This window comes from Coenobita brevimanus, chromosome 39, assembly GCF_032717465.1.
Source record: "Coenobita brevimanus isolate Jiangsu-jjx chromosome 39, ASM3271746v2, whole genome shotgun sequence".
Lineage (NCBI taxonomy): Eukaryota > Metazoa > Arthropoda > Malacostraca > Decapoda > Coenobitidae > Coenobita > Coenobita brevimanus.
The window spans coordinates 23257901-23282710 of NC_136992.1; the positions used below are offsets into that span (position 1 = coordinate 23257901).

The window sequence follows — 24810 nt, forward strand, 5'->3', positions numbered from 1 at the left end:
TGTATATATATATATATATACAGGTAACTCGCACGGAACACGTGGGTTTCGTTCCTACCGTGCCATGTTAGGTGCGAAATCGCGTATATTTAAACTACTCCATATTTTGCTCCCTAGACCCCCCAAATGTGTTGTTTTGCTGTTATCTGTCACTGGTAATCACTAGAAAGCACTTTAAGTGGTTAGAAGGTTTATTTAATGTTATAACTCACAAATACAGTACAGTACTCCAGAGCAATCGGTAAAGAGGTGGCCTGCGGTCCTACCGGACCCAAGTTCAAATCCCGGCTGGGGCAGGGAACAGTTTAAGGATTTGAATTGCATGAAATCAGGCTTTACTGATCTACCAGAAGACCTGCCGACATGTCGTAAAATTACCCCCGCTACTACCAATACACCAGTCCTGTATGAGACAGCCCTATCATGTATTCAATATGGACGGTGGGTGTTAGCGCCGAAGTGGTGACATGTAGAGGTGTATGGTATGTAGGAGGACTGCTGGGCCTTGATAGCAGGCTGTGAAGCCTATGCCCAGAGTCGGACACATAAAAAAAAAAAAAAAAAAAAAAAAAACAAACACTGTACGTAAACACAAGGAAACATTCCGACGCCGATCATAGGTAATCATATAAATCAGGTTAACTGGTACCAGTGCTTTAACTTACAAGCACATACTAGAACAGTACATATTTAATTTAGAAATGCAGTGCTGTGATATCGAATGATTTCAGTACATAATCTGTTAGGAATGGCTGGAAAAAAAAAATGTTATGAATACATTTTCACCTTTTTGATATATGTTTATGGTAGTTTCGAGTTATTTTTTACGTTATCGTTGTGCCCATGCTTGGAAAAGGGAGCGAAAGAGTTGATTTTTCAGTCCTAAATGAGAAAACTGCACGTCCTCCAAGGCTAGACTCTGCCACGGGAGAATAAAGTGGAGGGTCAGTCCAATTAGCAATAAGGAAGTTGTGTCACAACTTCCAGCTCCCACACCACGAGTATGGCTAAATATAGAATTGTAATGCAGTTTCAGAACTAACAATAAGTCTAATTATTACGAATACAGATACAAAGCAGAAATAAATACGTTTACAGACGGGGAAAACGTACTTCTTCCGTCATAACATGTTCATCTTTCTCTATCATTTTACCTTGTTATTTTCGCAATATATATTGCTGTCTCGTAAACAGGGTGGTTGTTTGTGTTTTGCAAGGGAGGAAAAAGATTGTATTTTCTGTCTGGGTCGAGATAATGGGTGTAACCATGTGTGGTTAGGCATGGCCACGAGCGAAAAAATCGTACATCCACTCATCACGATATCAGGTGGTGAACTGACAGATGACACACGAGAGGGTGAAGTCAAGGTCAGTCTCATGTCCCAGATTTTCGTTCACTTCCCGAAAGTTTTCACAGTTTTCTACAATTTGCATTGCATCAAATGATCCAAACCATTACAGCAAACCTGAGCAAATAGGTAAAGATACCAAGACAAAAATGTATTTTTCTCTTATTATAAGTCTTTAACGAACAAACTAAAAAGGCAATATTCCGACGCCGATCATGGGTAATCATATAAATCAGGTTAACTGGTTACAAGGCTTTATTCAATGCTTTAATTGCTTACAAGTACATACCAGAACAGTAAATATTTAACTTACAAATACAGTACTGTAGAAAAGCAGTACAGTAAGAGTTTAACGAACAAACAAAAAAGGCAATATTCCGACGCCGATCATGGGTAATCATATAATTCGGGTTAACTGGTTACAAGGCTTTATTTAATGATTTAACTTTATTTAAGTGCTTACAAGTACAGTACATACGAGAACAGTAAATATTTAACTTACAAATACTGTACAGTACTGTGGAAAAAACGAACAAATAAAAAAGGCAATATTCTGACGCCTATCAGGTAAATTGGTTATAAGACTTTATTTCTTGCTTTAACGTTATTTAATAGTACTTTAAGTTGCACATAAACTTACCAGAACAGTACAGTACTCTAAATATTTAACTTACAAATACTGTGCTATTGTACTCGGGAATGTCTCACTCACTGAATAATTTCTCGCCTAGATCGTCACATAATCAAAACAAACCGCGCGCTGCGGTGACGTTCGAAGATTTGATCTTTCAAAGGCCTCTCCTTGCTTTAATTTGTAGTTTTCATGATGGTTTTTTAATCTTACGTTGTCTTATATGTATCCCAGCCCTTACCGTGTATAATTGCGAGCAGTGACGTTCGAGGATTTGATCTTTCAAAGGCCTCTCCTGCGTTAATTTGTAGTTTTCATGATGGTTTTTTAATCTTACGTTGTCTTATATGTATCCCAGCCCTTACCGTGTATAATTGCGAGCGCGTTCCATGAGATCGTGTTCCGTGCGAGTTACCTGTATATATATATATATATATATATATATATATATATATACAGTATTATGTATATACACTGAACCCTCTGCTATCACGGGTTCTGCTATAGCGTATCTCGCTATCACGCCTATATAAAAAAACACCCAAATACCTATATCACGCACTGAATGCCTGCTATCGCGCACCAGAAATGTTCAAAAATTTCAAAAAGGCCGGGCTCTGGTGCTCCGCCCAGCCAACGTGATTCACGCTGTGATTGGTCGTGTGACGTCAACGCCAGCTAAACGCTGATTGGCCGCCCGACCGAGTCTCCCACCCGCCAAACCATTCAAGGGTTTGCCCTCAGACCGCGAGCAGTGTTAGCGAGAACAATAACCTTTTTTGTGATACAGCCATGGCCAACGTACCCCCTCCCCGTCCCCCTACCATCGCCCGACGTAATGCTGCGGCACCTGGCAGGGAAATAAAGAAGAGGAAGAACCTAAGCTATGCAGATAAACTGGAAATAGTGAAACTTCTCGATAATGGTGAGACCAAGTGAAGTGTGGGGAAGAAATATAACATCAATGAATCAACTGTGAGGGGTATTTATAAGAATCGTGATCACATCATAAAACATACAAGTCTTGCACCATCACAAGCTGCTTCCCAGGCCCTACGTAACAGAAATCAGTTGTCCTCAAGACCAAGCAATTGCTTGGGAGATATATGGATCGACAGGCAAGGAGAAATATTGCTGTGGACACACGTGAAATCATGAACACTGCCAAGGAAATTTATGTGGACCTCGCTAAGAAGTTAGACGTGAGACAACCTCCAGTTTTTATGGCTTCAAAAGGTTGGGTGGACAAGTTCATGGCAAGGCACAAAATTAAAAGTGTGAAAATATCTGGTGAAGCGGCAAGTGCTGACAATGCAGCTGCACGTGAATACCCAGAAACTATTACGAACATAATTGAGGAGGGCCAGTATAGCCTACACCAGAACAATTTTATAACATGGATGAAACCAATTTCTATTGGAAAACTTTGCCACGGAGGACGTTCATCACCACCAAGTCAGCGAAAATACGCGGAAGGAAAGCACTCAAGGAACGATTCACCTTGGTGCTGGCCATGAATGCCTCAGGGACGAGTCGCCTGAAGCTGACAGTTCTGCACAAAGCAAAAAGACCCAGGGCCTATAAAGGTTATAACATGAAGAAGCTCAACGTGACATGGATGACTTCAAAGAAGGGGTACATGTCTGCCAAACTGTCCCTGGATTGGCTGAAGGAGGCATTTATCCCGCAAGTTGAGGAGCACTGCAAGAAAAATAACGTCAGGTTTAACATTCTGATGGTGATGGATAATGCCCCTGGACACTCACCCCTTCTGAGGACTGCACACCCCAATGTTAAAGTGGAATTCCTCCCACCCAATACCACCTCACTGATCCAGCCCCTCGACCAAGAAGTTATTTTAGTCCTGAAGGCTGCATACTCCAGGCGTCAGTTTAGAATGATGAGGGAAGCAACTGAGGACACACAGTTAATCCAGCAACTGGTCAACAGCAGTGAGGATGAAAATGAGGATGATCAATTGCAAGGAGACACCGATGCTGAGCAGAGGGTTATAAACTATTGGAAGCGGTTCAGTGTCAAGCAGGCTGTTAATCTGATGGTTCAGTGTTGGGATAACGTAACCCAGGCAACAATTCGTCACGCTTGGCAGAATCTTTTGGAGGGTTACCTGAGCACCATCGTGGGACTGCACCTGGTGAGCCTCAGTCAGTTCAGGCAGTGGTTGAGGCAGCTGCTGAGGAGGCACAGCAGATACCTGGAGCTGGTTTTGGGGATACAACTGACGAAGATATTCGTGAAATGATACGACCAGCCCCAGTTTCTGCTGATGATATCGTGGAAGAGGAAATGACACGAGATGAGGACAGTGCAGGAGAGGAGGAGGAGGAGGAGGAAGGTGGCGGTGATGTGCAGCGTACCGAGGGACCGTGCATAAACGATATAAAAAAGGTCATTGACTTGGGTGGCCAGCTACGACACCTGCTTGAACAAGATTCCACCATTAACAGTGAGGCGAGGTGTTCCTTAATTACTCAGGCACTGGCAGGATACGAAGAGCAATACCATACTCACATCAGCTCTCTACAGCAACGATAACCGACTTCCTACGCCGTCGGACACAGGCACAACCAGGACCTTCAAACCAGGACCGTCAGCCAGCACTTGCCCTCCTGGACTTTCATGATGATGAAGAGGAGGAGGAATTTCATGGGTTTGCTGAGAATTTCCTTGATGAGATAGAACGTCATAGAGGTGGTCAGTAGACTCCAACCGAGCCTTGTAACCCCTCTATCCCACCCAAGCCACTCAACATCCCCCCAAAAGGTGAATAAATAGGGATATTAAGCTCTGTTTTTTATTAACCTTGGTTTGTTTCTAATTTGCATGCTCATTTTTAGACTATTATATGTTAATATGTGGTACAAAAAGGGCATCTTAGGGGTAAATATTGAGGTAATGGCACCAGTTATAATTTGTACCGTAAGTTCTTCAGTTCGTCTATCACGCTTTCGGCTATAGCGCAGCTCTAGCGGGACCAATTGGGCGTGATAGCCGAGGGATGAGTGTATATATATATATATATATATACAGTAATCCTTCCACTATCAGACGTAATAGAGCCAAAGGCATGTCCGGAAAGTGGTCCTGTCCGGATAGTGGGCACCAGCCTCCTGGACTGGTACTTATGGACCCTAACCAGCCTAACTTTGAAAGCCACCTAAATAACTCCCTACCGGACATGCATAGCACCTATTTAAACCTATTTAAGACCCTGTTCACACCAATAATGGATATAAAGCATGAAATAAATGAAAAGGAACCAGAGAATGAGGAATTAGAAATGGCTGTACCTCAGCCAGGGTACTTACATCACATTTGTGGCTGCCTTTCTAAGGTTTTGGCAGTGATGAAAATGCTCTTGAAGCACGTACAGTAATCCAGTGTTGTGCTGCACTTAATTCTATGCAGTGTGAGTTATAATTGTTTAACACTGCACATTGTTCTTAACTGCACCACTGCAGTTCTAACCGCCAGTTTAAACTGCCAATTTGCACTCCACAGTTGATCCTTTGCACTCAGAGTTCAAATTTCTTAACACTGCACAACACTGTAAATTCTCATGGGGTCTAGAGGCAAGGTATTGCAGTATATTCACTGTTTATTCACAAAAAACGAGCACGTGTGGCTTCCAGTGCAGTAAGCATCTATTCACAATCGAAGTTAGGGAGTAACTGTTGATGTCGGAGAAACAGAGTTGCCAGGTTGCTATGGCCACATTACCATTCTCCTCAACTTTCATAACCAAATTTAACTTTTCATTACCAAATTCATAAAGCTAGCATTTATTCTTCACTAATTATATATACAAGTGGAAATACAGTACATGTAATCACTCTCCTTTTAATTAACAGCATGTTGATTATTTTCACGCTATGTAGGGTAGCAGATTAATCATAGAGAGCAAACAATCCACCATCTCCATCCTGTGTATCCTCATACATGTGAAAAATCCGTTTGGTAATGCATTATTCTTATTCATTACCAAATTGGCCAACATTTGGTAATGAAAAATAACAAATGGCAACCTTGACGGGGAAGGGGGGAGGGGGGAGGAAGGAAGGGGTGAAGGGGCCATGGTGTAAGCAGCTGTTTGGCGCCGCGCGGCAATTTCAAATTACGGGTGGGAAAAAATTCGGATTTTGGGGGGATTTTTTTCTTTTTTTGGCCATTTTTCGGTTCCGATGGTCCAGGCCCACAATGTCCGGTAAGTGGGGATGTCCGGGAAGTGGGCATCCGGAAAGTAGAGGGATTACTGTATATATATTTATATATATATATACACACATATATACAGTGCTGGTATGTATATATATATATATATATATATATATATATATATACAGTATATATATATTTACTGGCATATATATATATATATATATATATATATATATATATAGATATGTATATATATATATATATATATATATATATATATATATATATATACTTTATGTGTGTATATATATATATATATATATATATATATATACTGTTTGTTTATATATATATATATATATATATATATATATATATATATTCTTTACTGTATATATATATATATATATATATATATATATATATACAGTGCTGGTATATATATATATATATATATATATATATATATATAGACTGTACTGTATCTATATATATATATATATATATATATATATATATATATATATATATATATATATGCTGCTGCCAAGTAATATTATTAAACTCAAGGGGATCTCTCTTCATCCCTTCACTACGATGATACATTTTCTTCTTTTTCTAGATATATCCAGACGGTCACATGTAGCTATGTTAGGATAAACTTTGAACCAGATATAACATCATTAACCTCTCGCTACGGGGACTCCCCTTTTGATGATCATTGCTGATGCCTTGCTCCCTCCTGTGAGCCACTAATCATGGGGTGGCCATGACAAATACCTCCTGGTTACTTTATCCTCACAGACCTCTTTCACTCACTCTGACACTCCTCATCCCTTCCGTCTCTTTCACCAGTGTATATACTATTAGGTGGGGGTGCTCACCATCCACTCACCTGATGTAGTGCTGCTCTCAGGTGGCTGCTCTTTCTTCTCTTCCATCTTTCCTTCCTTCCTCTTATGTCCTTTCCTTCATTCTTTCCTCTTCCTGCAGTCCACGGGTGACTCTACACTGAGTGACAAGCCAAGTGGTTTCCTGTAGGCAATACCAGGAAACTATTTACTATGCTGGGTTGTAACCATATATCCAAACAGTGGCACCTGGCAGTTTAGTGGGAAATTAAGGTGCTCCAACAGGATTGAGCCTGTGTTGGTTTATATCCATGGGATGGGTGGGGTTTATTGCTCACGTACCGGTAATGCCTCTCAGGGATGAAAGGCTGGTCACTTATCTTAAATGTCAGGACCAACTTGCCTAGCCCAAGGTTCCTATGCTTCGCATGGGGCAACACATGTATGTATGCCTGTAAAGTCTTTTTTCATACTATAGATGGTCTGCCTCTTTGAACACTAGGCTGTTGTCAGTTACACTTTCATATGCTTTCTTTAGCACCCTATCTATGGGCATTCATTGTACATATCTGTAACATCTCCATGTATTTCTCATTGTCCACTCAGCAGTTCCACATTACACGCCTGTAGTTCGTTCTTCCGTTTTATAATACAAATGAATTTCATTCTTACACACTCCATCATCATCTCACCTGCAGCAAAGAAAGGCCATTTCTACAGCTAACACCAAGACAGCTATCTGTCTTTCATGAGTCAGGATTCACTCCCAAATGAGTGTCACGGTAGTAGTAGAGTAGCCCCAGTCTGTCTGGCCAAGCAGACCCATCAACCACATCGTCCCTTCCAGGCCATCGGGTGCAGTGAATTGATGTTCCTGTGCAATGGACATTGCCTTGCCCACAGTGGAGTGTTGTGGAAGAATGTAAGGGTTTATTCCTGAACAGATGCCCCATTTGCATCTTTCCACCCACATAACAGCAACAACATACTGTAGTAGGTTTCACATCACCCCATTTTTAAATTACAGTAAAAGCTCGTTTAACCGGAATGCATTCGATTCCGGATATTGAATTTTCTGGATAATCAAATGTAACTCTTAGAAATTTTCTGGGAGGTCAAACAAATGAAATAGTACCAAACTTGGACCTTTATTTCATAAAGTACATTATTGAGTATTAGATACAGTACAGGTACACTCATGCTCACTAATATCTGCCCAGGGGTGCCCCCTTCCTACCTCAGAATACCTAGGGAAGAGGGGAAGGAGGGACGAAACGAGCTCCACCTGCCACTACCCCAGCTCCCGACCATCCCCCATACCCCTACCCAACCCCACACCCCACCCGTCATTCTTAACTAGCATTTACATCTCAAGCTGATATCACACCTAACACTCCTGGGGCCACTGCTAATACAAACAAAGAACATTAGGATATGTTAAAAGAATATAACTATCAACATGTTGCTTCAAGAAATTACAGTAATTCATTATGACGTTGACAGTAAAAAACTTTAACAACAGCCACCTCAGGCCTCCTGTGTTGAGTGCACTGCTTTGCACACACACACACACACACACACACACACACACACACACACACACACACACACACACACACACACACACACACACACACACACACACACACACACACACACACACACATACACGGACGCATTAGACCTGGGATGGCCGTTGTTAACGTTTTTGATTTATTGTCAATGTTATAATGCATTAATTTCTTGCTGCAGCATGTTCATAGTCATATTATATACTTTTTACATATCCTAGTGTTTTATATTTCTGTATTAGTAATGTGACTATGAGTGTAAAGTATGAGGTTAGCTTGAGATGTAACTGCCAGTTAAGAATGACGAGTGGGCTAGGAGGGGTAGGGGTATGTGGGAGGGTTGGGAGCTGGGGTAGAGGCGGGTGGAGCTCGTTTTGTCCCCCCCTCCCGTCTTCCCTGGGTATATGGGGGTACGAAGGGAGCACCCCTGAGCAGAAATTAGTGATCATGAGTGTACACTACAATACACACAAAAAGACAGCAAGAGAAATTGTACAGGACTGAACACAAACCGGCAAACATTCAATCAATCAATCAATCAATCATTTCCTGTGGCATCCCACGGGATGCATAGGGCCTCAATGAACTCTCTCCACCAATATTTGTCTCTTGCCATCTCCTTCAGGTCCCACCAACACTCCTCTCCTGCTTCTTTTTTCATTGTCCTCAACCAGGTTTCCCTCGGCCTACCTCTACCTCTTCTTCCTCTAGCAGTCCACTCTGGCACATCCTGTATTAAACTACCTTCTTTTCTGTATATGTGCCCCAGCCACTTCCAGCGAGACAGTCTCACATATTCATTAACTGGTTCCACTCTCATAATATCCCTTACTCTTGCATTTGTAACTCTGTCTTGCCACTTTACCCCAAGAATCCTTCTGAGTATTTTATTCTCAAATCCTAATACTTTCTGATCTGTTGCAATTATACTGTACCATGACTCATGCCCGTATATTAAAATTGGTCTAACCATGGACTTGTAAATTTTCACTTTAGTATGTACCTAAAGCATATTATTATTCCAAACAGATTTCAACATTCCAACAGCTCGCCAAGCCTGTCTAATCCTCTCCTCAGTTTCATTGTTTAATGATCCATTAGATGATACAATTGTTCCCAGATATTTAAAGTTTTCTACATTCTTCACCACGTTATTTCCAATTACACAATCGATTTGGTTCTCCACGTTCATATTAATAATTTCAGTCTTTCCACAATTTATTACTAATCCCACTTTTTCTCCTTCCTCCACCAGACAATCAAGCACCCTCTGCATCTCGTAAATACTTCCACAAATCAGTACAATATCATCAGCATAGTCCAAATCCATCAGCTTCTTATTTTCTTTCCAGTTAATTCCTGCACCTGTTCTCCTTACAACCTTTTTCATAATATAATCCATAACCAAAACAAACAACAATGGCGAAAGAACTCCTCCTTGAATCACTCCTGACCTAACTTGAAATGGATCACTCAAAGAACCACCCACCATTATATACCTTACAAAAAATACCTTCATGCAGGCTTCTAATAATATTTACAGACTTTTCTGGTATACCATAGAATCTCATAATTTTCAACATAGCTCCACGTGAAACACTATCAAACGCCTTTTCAAAATCCACAAAACACATACTAAGTGGCATTTTCATCTCATTAGCTTGTTGCATTAGATGCCTTACAATAAAAATCTGATCAGTACAACCTCGACCCTTTCTAAATCCTGCTTGTTCTTGTCTTAAAATTTTATCAATTACTGGCTCTATTCTGTTCAACAAGATTTTGGAAAAGACTTTTGCAACTACAGGTGTCAAAGTTATCCCCCACTCCATTTTTCCACTCTTCTGGAATTCCACCATTATCCCAAGCCACATTAAAAAGTTTCAGAAGCGCATTCATCAACTCGTCATTTTCCACCTTAAGCATTTCAGGGAATATTCCATCCTCTCCTGGGGCCTTAAAATTCTTTAACTCCTTTATAGATTTTGCTACCTCTTCCAAAGTTATATCCCCTGTTTCTATCTGCAAATCTCTCTCGGCTGGCAAAATGTCCTCTTCAGCTGGGATTGGTCTATTTAGAACAGATTCAAAGTGCTCTTTCCACCTTCCTTTTATATCCAAATCTTTAGTCATCAAATTACCATTTCTATCTCATACAGGTATTTCCTTCCTTCTCTTTTCAGTCCCAGTTAACTCCTTTATGGCCTGATACGCTGCTCTTGTACTCTGACCGTCATTTTTACATAATTTAATTTCTGTCTCTGTCGCCTTTTCATCATATAGTCTCCTCTTATCACGTCTAACGAGTCTTTTTACTTCAGAATGTAAGCTCCAGTACTTTGCTCTAAGTACTTCAACTACCTGGCCATGAACATGTTGTTCTTCACTTCTTAACTTAGCCTCTTTCCTTTTCTGAATTGCATTCCATGTTTCATCTGACATCCACTTTTTGCTTCTTGCTTTTCCCTTTTTCTTAATAACCTTAGCACTCTCATGCAAGACCTCTTTTACCTCTCTCCACATTTCATTAATATCATTGTCTTCAGATTCCATCAAAGTCTGCAGGACTAGAAACCTGTTCCTACATTCCCACCGAAACTTTTCCTTCGTGCTCTCATCACTTCTCAGCTCATCCAAATCATAATTATTACCTCCTGTACAATTACCATCGACGTTTCTCTTAAGTTTTATTTTAATCTTTGACACAACAGGTTGATGATCACTACCTATATCTGCCCCCCTCCTGACGCAAACATCTTGCAAATAACTTCTATGCCTTCTGCTAATTGCAATGTGGTCAATCTGGTTACAATATTTATCACATGGTGAAATCCAAGTAGTCTTATGTATTTTTCTCTGTTCAAAGATAGTTCCACCAATTATAAGGTCATTTGCCAAACAAAAGCTTCCAAGTCGCACCCCATTTTCGTTCCTTATACCAACACCCTCCTTACCCATACAATCTTCAAAGCCATCCCTACTACTGCCAACAATCGCATTAAAATCACCAGTGCAAACTAACACATCATGTCTTGCCACTCTATTCACTACATCCTGCAGCTTCTCATAAAAGTCATCCTTCATTTCATCAGCGGCCTCATTTGACGGAGCGTACCCTACAACGATACTGATATTACCATGGTCAGATTTTAAACGAGCACAAAGCAAGTGCTCATTAATTGGTTCAGACTCACATACTGCCTTACAAGCATCTCTACTCAGCAGTAAGCCTACTCCTTGGTAATGATTTCCATCACTCCTACCAGAAACCAACATAGTAATACCATCTTCCAAATTCATTTTATCAACTCCAAGCAACCTTGTTTCTGTAAGAGCACAAATATCTATCTTGTATTCCTTGAACACTGAAATAAGCTCTTCCATTTTACCAGCCTGATTGAGAGTTCGAACATTCCAGTTTCCTATTCTTAAGGTTCTTTTTGGATGTATAAACTTATTTTTACACTGTGGGATTCTTAGCACCCCCTGCCCACTTAAGGGCTGCACGGGACTGAGGGCCATTGCTCCATCACCAGAGTTCATCAAGATTTCTTAGGCAGAAAAATATTTTACCCTGGAGCCAATGCCAGTGACTCGCAGGAACTAGACAGTGGAGAGAGGAAATTAACTAAATGAAACATTACAAAAAATTATTTAAAGCAAAATTTAGCATATGTTACAGGCCAAAATAATTTTGAAAACTTAGCTGCGTACACTACTTTATCCTGTACTGTACAGAACAAACCATGTATTATAGGGGGACGACTGGTATCCGGAATATTTTCGATTCCATGCCGGATCAAATTTGTGTTCCGGTTATACGGATGTGCTGATGCATCGGATGCCAGTTAATCGAGCTTTTACTGTATGTGGTCACCACCCAGCATTGTGATTGGTTCTGGATACAGAAAACCATGAGACTTGTCACTCATTTGTCATCATTGTAAAAAGAACTAGGCAGCATTACATCGAGAGTGTGGATGCTGTTGCCACCACCTTCTATGGTGATAGGTGAGACACTGATATGAGGGGCACTGTTAACATCCATACTAACTCTCCTACTCTTCAAAATACAACTGAGGTCACCAGTTACTATCCTCTTCTGAAGTGATCTCTCCTGAACTTCACCCTCCATTTTGTTTACACAGTATAGCCCCTAGATGCTTGTGCCATAGCTCCTCAATCATGTCATATCCTATCTGGACCCTACATTTCACTGTTTTTCTTCACTATGCCTTGTATTCCCTGCCAAACCCAAGTGTTTCATACCATTTCATTTCTCATATCATTATCTTATTTTTCTTTACATTCACTTCTATTTTCTTTCTCGAGGCTCAACATCTGCATAAAATTGACTGTTAGCAACAAGATACAAGAGAGGTTACTTCCTCAAGGCAAAGGGTTTGATGAAATGTTAGCACTGTGCTGTAAATTTTCTATCTATCTATCTATCTGTCTATTGCCAGATGCCTTAATCCTGTAAGGGGTGGCCACAAACAAATCGCCTCCATGTCGCTCTATTCCCTGCCATTTCACTGCCCTGCTCCCAACTCACCCCCCCCCCCTCTCTCATGTATCTCTTCTCTCCATCCCATGTGACTCCACATGCTCCTCTCAAATAACTCATTTCCACTGCTCTCACTCTAGACTTATGTCCCTCCAACAAGGTCCAGCTTCACTTCCATATGTTAGAGTTGGTATCAGTACTGTCATGTAGTAGCTTTTTCACTTCCATGCTCACTTCCCTGTTTCCTATCACTGCTTTCAAGGAACCAGCAACCTTTCTTCCTTGTTGTACCCTTCAGGCACTTCACCCTCTAAACTTCCATCCATACTTATCACACTACCCGCATACTTCACTCATAGTCTCCATTTCTTCCCCATCCAGTCTCACTGTTCATTCACTGACTTCACTTCTCTTGAAGACCATAACTTTACTTTTCCCTACATTCACCTTTAGATTCCGTTTCTTACACTCCCAAACTCATCCACCAAGCATTGCACCTCCCCTTCGTCTTCACTTAACAACACAGTATCATCTGCAAACAACAGTACAGGGAGTTTCCAAACACTGCCCTCTCTCATTAGGGCCACTCCAACATCCACTGCCCTGCCTTGTATCTCTTTTATAACCCCATCCATATACAGATTGAACAATCATGGAGACATGACACATCCTTGTTTCAATTCAACCTTCAAATAGAAATATTCACTCAGTTCACTATCCACACGCACTGCAGCCTTAGCACTCTCATACATACTCTTCACGGCCTTCAACAACTTCCCATCTACTCCATATATTCTTAATACTTTCCACAATCCTTGTCTATCCACCCTGTCATATGCTTTCTCCAGATGCATGAAGGCTGCATCGCTACAACTTCTTTCCCTTCTCTAGAAACTCTTCCACTAAATATTTAAGAATCAGTATCTGATCTACACAAGCTCTTCCCTTCCTAAAACTTCCCTCTTCTTCTCCAGCTAATTCCTCTGTTATTTCCCTAACTCTGTCAAAGTATCCTACCATACACTTTTCCTGTCACCAAGAAGGCAAATGCCCCTATGATTACCACACACTTCTTTTTCCCCTTTTCCTTTGTACAGGGGAATAATTATACCTGAATTCCAATCCTCTGCGACTCTAGCTTCCTCCCAGACCAATCTGCACATCTTCCACATCCATTCTATTACTATCTCTCCCCCATGCTTCAGCATTTCACCACACACTCCACCAACTCCTGAGGCTTTCCCTGTTTTAACTGTATTCATTGCTTCCCCAACTTCTATCCTACTGATTTCTTCCTCTCTTCCCTTATCCCTCCTCCCAGCCATTCCCCAGCCACTTATACTCACGTTACTTTCATTGTCTATTTTCAACAATTTCTTAAAGTGTTCTCTCCAATTGCTCACTTTTCCTCCCTTCACTAGTAGTCTGCCATTTTTATCTTTCACTCCCCAACTAACTTCTTTGGCACCCTGTCTAACTGTATTTACCTCTTGCCAGAACATTTTCTTACATTCGCTCCACTTTATGCTCAAATTCCTTCCAACTTCCTCATCCACTCTCTTCTTACCCTCTCTTACTAATCTTTTCACCTCCCTCTTCCATTCTAGATATAACTCTCTCATCTGTCTCTCAGCTTCTTCAACATCCTTGTTTCTCATCCACTCACTATATGCTTTCTTCTTTTGTGCTACAGCCTCTCTCACCTCTTCAGTCCACCATGCTGTTCCCTGCATCCTCTTTCATCTTCTCTTCACCCCACACACCACCTCACATGCTAAACATATTTCTTCTGTGAATATCTTGCACACACCTTGTATGAGAACTAAAGGGTTACAACCTTTTTTGATGTACATACAATCCCATTACAACCATTGTGATCCCGTGTGTACGTTCAATGTACAATTACTTTTCACTTATACGATCACCAACATGCAAGCTTACAGTCATTTATTTGTTCCAAGATGACCATTGAATTTGGTCACTGTTGGATGTGTCATTATCACTGAGGGAACAGTACTGTGGAGTTGGAGTTCAAGGAGGAAGTATAGTACAATGAAGTGATATAACAACCATACCACCATGCCAGCTTTGTTGAGTTGGAAACCACTTTTTAGATTTGTATTTGGTGGTAAGCAGCAAGTGAAGTTCAGTAAAGTGAAATAACTACAAACTTGGGTGAGCAGCAAATTGTGTTTAGACTGTTGGGTGGGTGACCCTTGGCCAAAAATGTATCCAATTTGAACCTATGTTATGGATTGGAGAGGTATATGGGACAGGGGTGTGTGAATTGGGAGCAGGGCAGTGAAATGGCGGGGGACAGGGTGACGTGGAGGTGATTTGTTTGTGGCCACCCCTTATAAAGGATTAAGGTGTCTGGCAATAGATAGATAGATAAATAGATGATAAATCATTATGAGATGATCCCCCCCCCCCCAAACAAATCCTCACCGAAAAATGATGGCATGCTTTTCACTTCAAACCAGAACAATGACAGATCATTTATTCAGACTACAAGGAAGCAGGTGGTTTATGTAGCCAGATCATGTATCTAACTAAGGGAAGATTGATGCCCTTGCTCTGCTTGGTCCCAGCTCATTTGTTAGCCTGCCAAAAGGTAGTACAGGTGCTGTAGGTGGATGGTTGCTCTCATCCCAGGGGGCACTACTTCGGGAGTGACATGGGGCCATGGCCTGGTAACTGGCCTTGCACAATTCTCCCTGGCAAGGAACTCATCTGCATTTATGTTGTAGTCAAGCGCAGTCTGAGGCTACTACTCACGCACACTTCTTTACTGGTATGGTTCATAGCTCATTCTTTTGGGGGCTATGCCTCTTCCTTTTTCCCTACCCCATGCCATGTAGAAGGACCCTGTTCTGGCCCTGACAAGACATTGTCAGCCACAGGAGAGTGGCTGCTTGCTTGTGGTCTGTGGTGTGCTTGGTCCAGACAAACCAGAGTAAGGAAACAAGAAGGTAGCAGACTGGACAAAATTTAGCTAAAAAACATCAAGCACTCCCATCTTCAACATTAAGAGGCTCATTGTGAAATTTAACATCATACTTAATCCAAACAAGCAACATTTTCCATGAGGCAGTAAAAGACATTCCAACCCAGATTTTACACCAGAGACTGATCACTGCATAGACCAGTGCAGTTCATTAAACACACACACACACACACACACACACACACACACACACACACACACACACACACACACACACACACACACACACACACACACACACACACACACACACACACACACACATACTACAAATAGGTAGTATACTACAAATAGGTAAATACAAATAGGTAAACACACACACACACACACACACACACACACACACACACACACACACACACACACACACACACACACACACGACACCATCGCAAGGCCCCATTATTAAAAACATCATTCATATGGATGGGATGTTGAATGAGAGACTGACAAGGAGAGTGTATGTGAGTGAGGTGGAGGGGGGGAAAGGGAGGAGGTGGCCAAGGATGAGTTGGAGGGATAGAGTGGAGACGTATATGAGAGAGGAGGGTGTGAGCTGCGAGCAGGGCAGTGAAATGGCGGGGGACAGGGCGATGTGGAGGCAGTTGGTTTGTGGCCAACCCTTATGGGATTAAGGTGTCTGGCAATAGATAGATAGCTAGGCATTCATTCATCATCTAATCCTTTGTTGTCCCAAAAGGAGCATAGGAGCCTGGGGTTAGACACATTGGCCCTGACATTTAAGATGAGAGTGACCAGCCTCACTCACCCCTGTTCCTGGTTCATATTAATAATCTCTTATCTGTCACCCATAATCCCATCCATTCATATGCGGATGACTCAACACTTCATAGTTCATTCACACTCAGACACCCATTTACAAAGTCTAAAGTCTCTAACTCTCATGAGAGTACAGCCATCTCCATAAATCAAGTCTTATCTATGATCAGTGAATGGGGACAAAACAACCTTGTCTCATTTAATGCTAGTAAAGCCAAATACAGTATATACAATTTACTGATAGACAGATATTGCCAGATTTGTATATTACCTTCAGTGCTACTAATATTCCCATCTCCAAAAGTATTGAAATTCTTGGTATCTCACTTAACAATGCCCTCAGCTGGACATCTCATGTCAGATCGCTTGCTAAAACCGCCTAAAAAAAACTTGGAATATTGTACAGAGTGCGCAACTTCTTCACCGACGAGCAGTTAGCTATAATGTATAAGAGTCATGTGTGCTCTCAGCTTGAATATTGCTCACCCTTGTGGAGTGGATGTGGAGAGGTTGCATTAAACAACTAGACAAAACTCAGAACAAAGCTGCTGGAATTATTAATAACCCTGCTGTCATAAATAAACTACCTCCCCTACAAGTAAGAAGGAATTTTGCCTCTCTTGCATTATTTTGCAGGTATTTTTATGGCAAATGCTCAGACGAAGTTGCATCCATTGTGCCACCTCTCCATGCCTTCCCTCGTGCTGCACGGGCATCTGGCAGTGCTTATGACTGGAACGTCACTTAGCCATATTGCAGAACTTCTGCCGATCAGAATTCTTTCATTCCCCGAACTGCATCTCTCTGGAACTCGCTTCCCCAGAGTTGTTTCCCTCACAACTTCAACCTACAGCAGTTCAAGGCCAACTGTTACAGACATTTTATGAATGGAGGACACCAGTAATCTGGTTTATGGATTGTTTTTTTGTTTTGTTTTTTTTTACTCATTTGTTTTTCCTTCCTCTGTTCTGTTATTAAAAGAAAAAAAAAAAAAAAATCACCCAGTGGATATAAACCTGCACAGGCGATATCCGATTGGAGCACCATAATTACCTGCTGAACCAACAGGCATCATAATTTGGTTATATGATTGCCACCTAGCATAGTAAATGGTTTTCTGGGTTACAGGAGACCACTCGGCTTGTCACTCATTGTACTGTAGAGACCATAAGGCAGCACCACATTGAGTGATGATGGGTGCCTTTATAACAACACTTAGCCATTCTCAGCACTATGAAACATTTAACAGCATTTGTAAGTCACAAGCACCCACAGGCCCTTGCCACCATCACCTCCAACACTCTGTCAAACACTCAACAGTATTACTCAAAAAGACTTCCTCCAGACATCCACATATCAGAGAAGTCCTTAAGTGGAGCTGATCTGGTACATCTAGCTAGGCTTAGAGCAGCACATAACCCAGTCCTCCTTAGTTACCAGCTTAGACTGAGGTTGGGTTGAATCCCAGATAATGTGCCCTGCTTGTCGAACAGGCCGAAGTAGTATGATGCACATAGTGTAGTGCTGCACAGCACATTCACAGAAAGATACAGACACAGGAAAAGCAATATAGGGAACCAATGGGATGACCCCACAGGGGCAATTTCTTACCTGAGGTCAGTGAGTGTGCTTGACCTCACAGACCAGGTTAAAGCAACAACAATATGGATGCAACTCATGTGACCTCTGACACTGATTTACTAACACACAGACACAGTCACCACGGCAAACGGCACTGTGTTAATGAGTTTTGTTAATTAAACAAGCAAAACAGGATTATTAATGCTCCTCCCAACTTGGCTTATGGCTTCCGTTAGATGGCTACCTCACTCGTTTTAATATACAGTAGTTATACCCACTATCGTAAGATGTGTGCTCAACCTTATAATGAAGGAATGTGAGTTTGTCATCAGTAGAACAAATTTAGCATCTTTAAATTGGCTTTATATTGTTTAAATTGACAGTATTTATGTTGATTGACTACAGCCTTAATTCATTTCACACATTCATTCATCATCTAATCCTATGTTGCCCCATGGAAAGCGTAAGAGCCCGGGGCTAGGCAAGTTCATCCTGACATTTAAGATGAGAGTGACCAGCCTCACTTATCCCTAAGTGGCATTACATGAGCAATAAATTCCAACCACCCGCGGATATAAACCTGCACTGGCTCAATCCAATTGGAGTGCCTTAATTACCCTTAATGACTTAGTAAAAATCATGTGCAGAAACTTATACAGTGTACTGCACCATTTAATAAGGTGTATACTGTATGTTGTATAGATGTATGAGATACTGTAGAGCCTATGGGGCATTAATTTACACACATTGATATGCCATGTTTGGCTGGTTTTGTTTTATACCATGGGAATTTATTTTTACTACGGTATGAAATTTTTGTTTTCATTTGGTTAGATTGTGTTAGCATACAGTATGTGTGGTGCCTGCATGAAGGCTGTTCTCACGGGCTTCTTTATCTCACCTTCGCCAGTGTTTATCTCCAGAGACGTCCGTGACGGCTCGGTCATCCGCCACCAAGCGACCGGCGGAGGAGGAGGAGGGGGAGGATGGGGGGGAGGTGGAGGTAGAAGAGCCTAAGAAAAAGATAAGTTTTGGGCTCAACAAACCCAAAGGGATGAATGTTGGGTTGATGCAGCCTTCAAAGAAGCCACTTGGGGGTATATCTATCAAGCTTGGACAAACTCAGGTGAGAGAACATTGTCACCAGCTGTTTGTTATACTATCCTCATCTTACTTGGTTTGTCTTCATGTACTTTGCATTCATTTCTAAACCTTACTGGATACTTCATTTCCTTGATTTATTGTACTTCATTTGCTAATCTTTAACCCTTTCGTTTTGATGATGTCTTTCATAGATTGATATGACAGTACCAAAAATTAAATAAGGTATATACTGTACTGAAATTACAGTACTGTATTTAAGAAAGGGTCAGTGGGGATTGTTTGTAACCCCTCGACAACAAGAGATCTCCCTTAAGAATAGTAATATCTGGTGATAGCAACAGCAGATTTAAAAAAAAAAAAAAAATCCAAATATAAGGGGTAATTTTTTTACATAAGGGAAAATAAGATTGAGTAGAGAGGTTTGAGTCTGGATTCCATTATACTGCTCTTTAATAGGACAGCACAAGCTCGTCCAAAATGGTTGGGTCCAAAAGCTTAATGGAAAATGGTGTACAGTATTTTGGATTGTTGAGTCATGATAATCAGATCATCATGTAATATATACAGTACAACACCATGGTGTTGTGAGAGGTGTGGTACCATTGCCTGGGCAAGTGCTTGTGTGGTTCTGTTGTTTAAAGGTAAGGGTGATAAGTATGAGTGTACTATATTATCTTTAGGGGTGTAAGTCTGTTGAGTGTTGTAGGTATGGTGTACGGCAAAGTGTTAATTAAGAGAATTAGAGAGGTTCCAGAGGGAGTGATTGGTGATGAGCAGTGTGGCTTTAGGAGAGGAAGGGGATGTGTGGGTCAGGTGTTTGCTGTGAGACAGGTGTGTGAAAAGTAGAGGAAGGTAAGGATGTGTTTTGGGCATTCATGGATTTAGAGAAAACATATGATAGAATTAGGGAGATATTGTGGACTGTTTTAAGAGTGTATGGACTTGATGGTAGGTTGCTAAAAGCAGTGAAAAGTTTTTATGCAAATAGTAGTGCGTGTGTAAGAGTGGGAAATACTGTGAGTGATTGGTTTCCCATGAGAGTGGGGCTGCAGGAGGGATGTGTGTTGTCACCTTGGTTGTTGGATATTTATATGGATGGTGTTGTAAGGGAGGTGAATGCAAGAGTGTTAGGTGGAAGTTTGAGTCTCGTGAATGCTGATGGTGGAGAGTGGATTTGGTTGTAAGGGAGGTGAATGCAAGAGTGTTAGTTAGAGATTTGTGTCTGGTGAATGCTGATGGTAGAGAGTGGATTAGGTGGAGGTTTGAGTCTGGTGAATGCTGATGGTAGAGAGTGGATTAGGTGGAGGTTTGAGTCTGGTGAATGCTGATGGTAGAGAGTGGATTAGGTGGAGGTTTGAGTCTGGTGAATGCTGATGGTAGAGAGTGGAATCTGAATCAGCTGCAGTTTGCGGATGATACTGCACTGGTGGCTGATTCAGAGGAGAAATTGAGACAGTTGGTAGAGGAGTTTGGAAGGGTGTGTGAAAAGAGGAAATTGAGAGAAAATGAGAATAAGAGTAAAGTGATAAAGTGTACTAGGTTGGTAGATGGTAGGAGGTTGAATATAGTTTTGAATGGTGAGTTGCTTGAGGATGTAGCGTGTTTTAAGTATTAAGTGTCATGTGTTGCTGTGGATGGAAAAACAGATGCAGAAGTGAAGTTTAGAATGAAGTAGGAAAGGTGCTGGGAGGAATGAAAAAGGTGTATAGATGTAGCTCACTTAGAATAGATGTAAAGAGAAGGCTGTATGAGGGTGTTGTGGTACCAACTGCATTTTATGGGGCTGGAACATGGAATATGGGTGTAGCAGAGAGGAAAAGTTTGAATGTAATGGAGATGAGGTGTCTGAGGAGTATGCTTGGAGTGACGCATATGGATCGAGTGAGAAATGATTAAGTGCGAAGAACTGGAGTTGTGCGGGAGATGGCTAATCGAGTTGAGCAGAGGGTGTTGTGATGGTTTGGGCATATGGAGTGAATGGATGATAAGCGATTGGTGAAAAAGATAACTGGATCGGATGTGAGAGGTGTAAGGCTGAGAGGAAGACCACAAATAGGATGGATGGACAGTGTGAAGAGAGCATTGGATGCGAGAGGGATGTCTGTTGAGTAAGGAAGACTGGCTGCACATGATAGAAATAATTGGAAAGAATTTGTGAATGAATAAATAATAACGCAGCCCTGAGGGGATATTCTCCCGCATTTGGTCTGATCGGCTGATCAGGTCAGGTGCGGGAATGGGGATGGGTCCATGGTGATGTGGCAGGGGTAAATTAGCTTTGCTGTCAGGCCCTGTTGTGGATGATGCTTATTACACTGCGCAGTTAACCCTCATATGGTGTGGTGCGGTGAGGATCTGTCCATTCTCCCCTTGAGGCTGAGATGCGAATGAATGTGTGTATGTGGATGAGTAAATTGGGAATGTCGTCATGTCTTGGCAACCTTCCTAGGTATATAGATAGACAACACCATTAACAATAAATACATTGAAGAATCTTGTGTTGGTAATACTATCTGCCTGTCTGTGTCCACAGAAAATAATTTGCCTTTACATATGCATAGTATTGGGGCAGGTGATATCACATGAAAATTGTTTAAAAGTGGAAGTTTCTGGTAGTTTTGGGGGGTTCAGATTTGAGAGTCTGTAATGTATGGGATTTTTCTTCTTCACTTAAGAGTTCTTCACCAAACTGAAAGCAGTAACAGTTATGGCAGTAGCCAGGCTAGAAAAAAAATAATCATAACTGAAGGGGTTAAGGATAATATCGTGATAACTGGTATATGTTTACTTGAGAGTTTGAGTCCAGTAAGGTAGAAATGGGTAAGTTTGTTCAGCATCATCAGCCAGGGACTTTTCACATGTAATTTATTCTTTCCACCTCTAGACAGCTTTATTCTAACTTTGGAATGACGTGATATTGAAGGGGTTAATGAAAGTTAAACTGGTATCTAGCCACCCACTTTGGAAATTGTTCCATAAGATGAATAAAACTGTGGAGGCAGCAAGAATAGAATAACCAACTACTGGTACCGTACAACAGTGCTGAATGCAGAAGCATAGAAGAATTGACAGAAACTACAGCAGTCACTAGCCTTTTATGCCATCATCTGAAAATCATTAGTCAGTGATTGACAGACAGCCTGATAGCTAGATATCTGTATCGTTAAGAACTAATATAACAGTAGAACTCCTCTATCTTGAACTATTGGAGTGGGAGAGGCTGTCTGAGTTATACCAAATTAATTCCAAATTGCCCAAGAAGTGTTTTGTTCACCTTAAATTATGATTCACAGTGTTGTGTTATTTCTAAATCTCAGTAGTCTCCCAGCACTAGCACTGAAACCCTCATATTTCAAGTGTTTGCCAGATGTTCAGCAACTGCTTGAATTTCGGTGCTGACTCCAACACCCACTGAACATTGTTGTAGGTACCATTTATAAAGAGCCTCATCAAATTTGTCATAAATTAGCTCTCTAAATCACTTCATTGTTGATTGTTCACTGCTAACACCAAACTTGTCTACACTACTCAAAAGTTTGTCCTTAGTCTTCCTTCTGTTAGAGACACGCTTTCGAAATTCCATATTCAGTCATGAGTTGGGCTAGGAATGCCTTTTTGTGTAGCTTTACAAGGATTTTCATTTATTTATTTATTTATTTATATATTGGATAGACAGACACTTGTTTACAGGCTTGGACCTAGGGCTGAAAGATTTTTTTTTTTTTTTTTTAACAGTATCATGCCTGTAAAGAGACAGTTAATTTGTAGATTTTTATGTCCAAATAATGCAGGGTGTGAGTTAGAGGGGGTCTGTTGTAGTAATATAAACATAAGGAAGTGGATAGCTAAATGGGATGGGAAGGATTGACAAGAATAAAGGAGGAGAGTACACTAAAGTACTTGTGCATGATTTACTGTTTACCCTATCTACTTTTACTTATCCATTTTGAATGCAGAACTGTAACAAGAAATTTGTGCAAGAATATTGTGTTATTCACAAAGTTCTGTGGAAAGGATGTTGGACCATATTATTGCCTTAATGTGCTATTGAGCAACATTGAGTAAAGTCCAAACAGAAAACACTCTCTACCAAGTTAACTCTTTTACACACCATGACACAGTTTGTGTCACCAAAATTACCTTTTGGAGATTCATGGTGACACAAATGCCATCATGAGAAATACAGTAGACCTTCCATAGTCAAATGGTTCCAAATCGCTGAGTTCAGTCATTTGTGGAAACCATGTGGCCATTCCTTGAGGACATCTGAGACGCATTTACAGTGTTCATGGAGCATCTAGAGGCACAAAAAAAGCGTTGATGGGGTTACCTGCGAAGCTCTGTTCCTGTCACACAGCTCCTCCAATGCTTTCCCAAGTGGTCCACTCTTTGTTCCCCTTTGCCTATGTCCCACAGTCCAGTACGGGTTGCTCTATGCCTTTGTGTTGCAGTAGCTACCACTGCATACTGTACATCATTACCCACCCAGAATCTCTGGTCATAGAATTACCCTGCAGTTACAGGAGCATTATGTAGTCCTTTATATTAAAATGGGAATGAGAACAGGCACAAAAAGCGAATAGCCTAAATAAGTTCTTCCCCCTCCTTGGTGTTAGAAAAGAGGTCTGGGTGATGATGATGGTGATAAAATATGTTTGGAGTATCAGTTATGGTGCTTTACCTGCCATGTGCAGATCAACTATGGACCCTCAGTCGGCTGCAGTGCTGGCCAGTTTTTGACTTTTTATTTATTTTTTTTTTTCTCTCTCTAGGTAGGGTAGGAATGATGAGAAAACATGGAAAACAACCATTAAAATACTCACAAAAGCCAAAAAAGTTTATTTTGAGGTCGATTCATTCTTGGCCGTTGGCTGAAATGTTTTGTCTGAAACCCATAGACTTCATCGACTGCCTGTGACACCCAGTGAGTCGAGGTAGGGGATTGGCATTTTCTTCTTGGGTAACTATTCCAAGTGACCCTGGACTCTCTCGGAAGGTACATAGATAATGTGGAAACTGTCCCCAAGCATAATGATGTGCGGGTTACATAAAGACACGAGTGTCTTCATGTAACCCGCATGGGCCAAACAGGGTAGTACTCCCGAGGGGAATGAGAATGCTGGTGATAGGGAGAGCTGGAGCTTCTGTTTCACTAGCTATCTAACCATCCCTCTTTGCTGACCTTTTCAGTGTGACAGTAACATGGAGAGTAGACCAGCATACTCTCCCAAACATTTCCTTTAACTATCT

At 41.2% G+C, this 24810-nt stretch overlaps 1 protein-coding gene across 1 annotated transcript in view; it reads left to right on the top strand.

The window, feature by feature from the left end:
- Positions 1–4287: 4287 nt before the first annotated feature.
- Positions 4288–24810, top strand: part of LOC145396820 (uncharacterized) — a 73770-nt gene continuing 53247 nt past the window's right edge. The window contains exons 1-4 of the mRNA XM_080270105.1: positions 4288–4447; positions 4528–4695; positions 12490–12592; positions 19330–19582. Coding sequence (XP_080126231.1) covers positions 4288–4447; positions 4528–4695; positions 12490–12592; positions 19330–19582 — 684 coding nt within the window. The remainder of the gene's footprint in view (positions 4448–4527; positions 4696–12489; positions 12593–19329; positions 19583–24810) is intronic.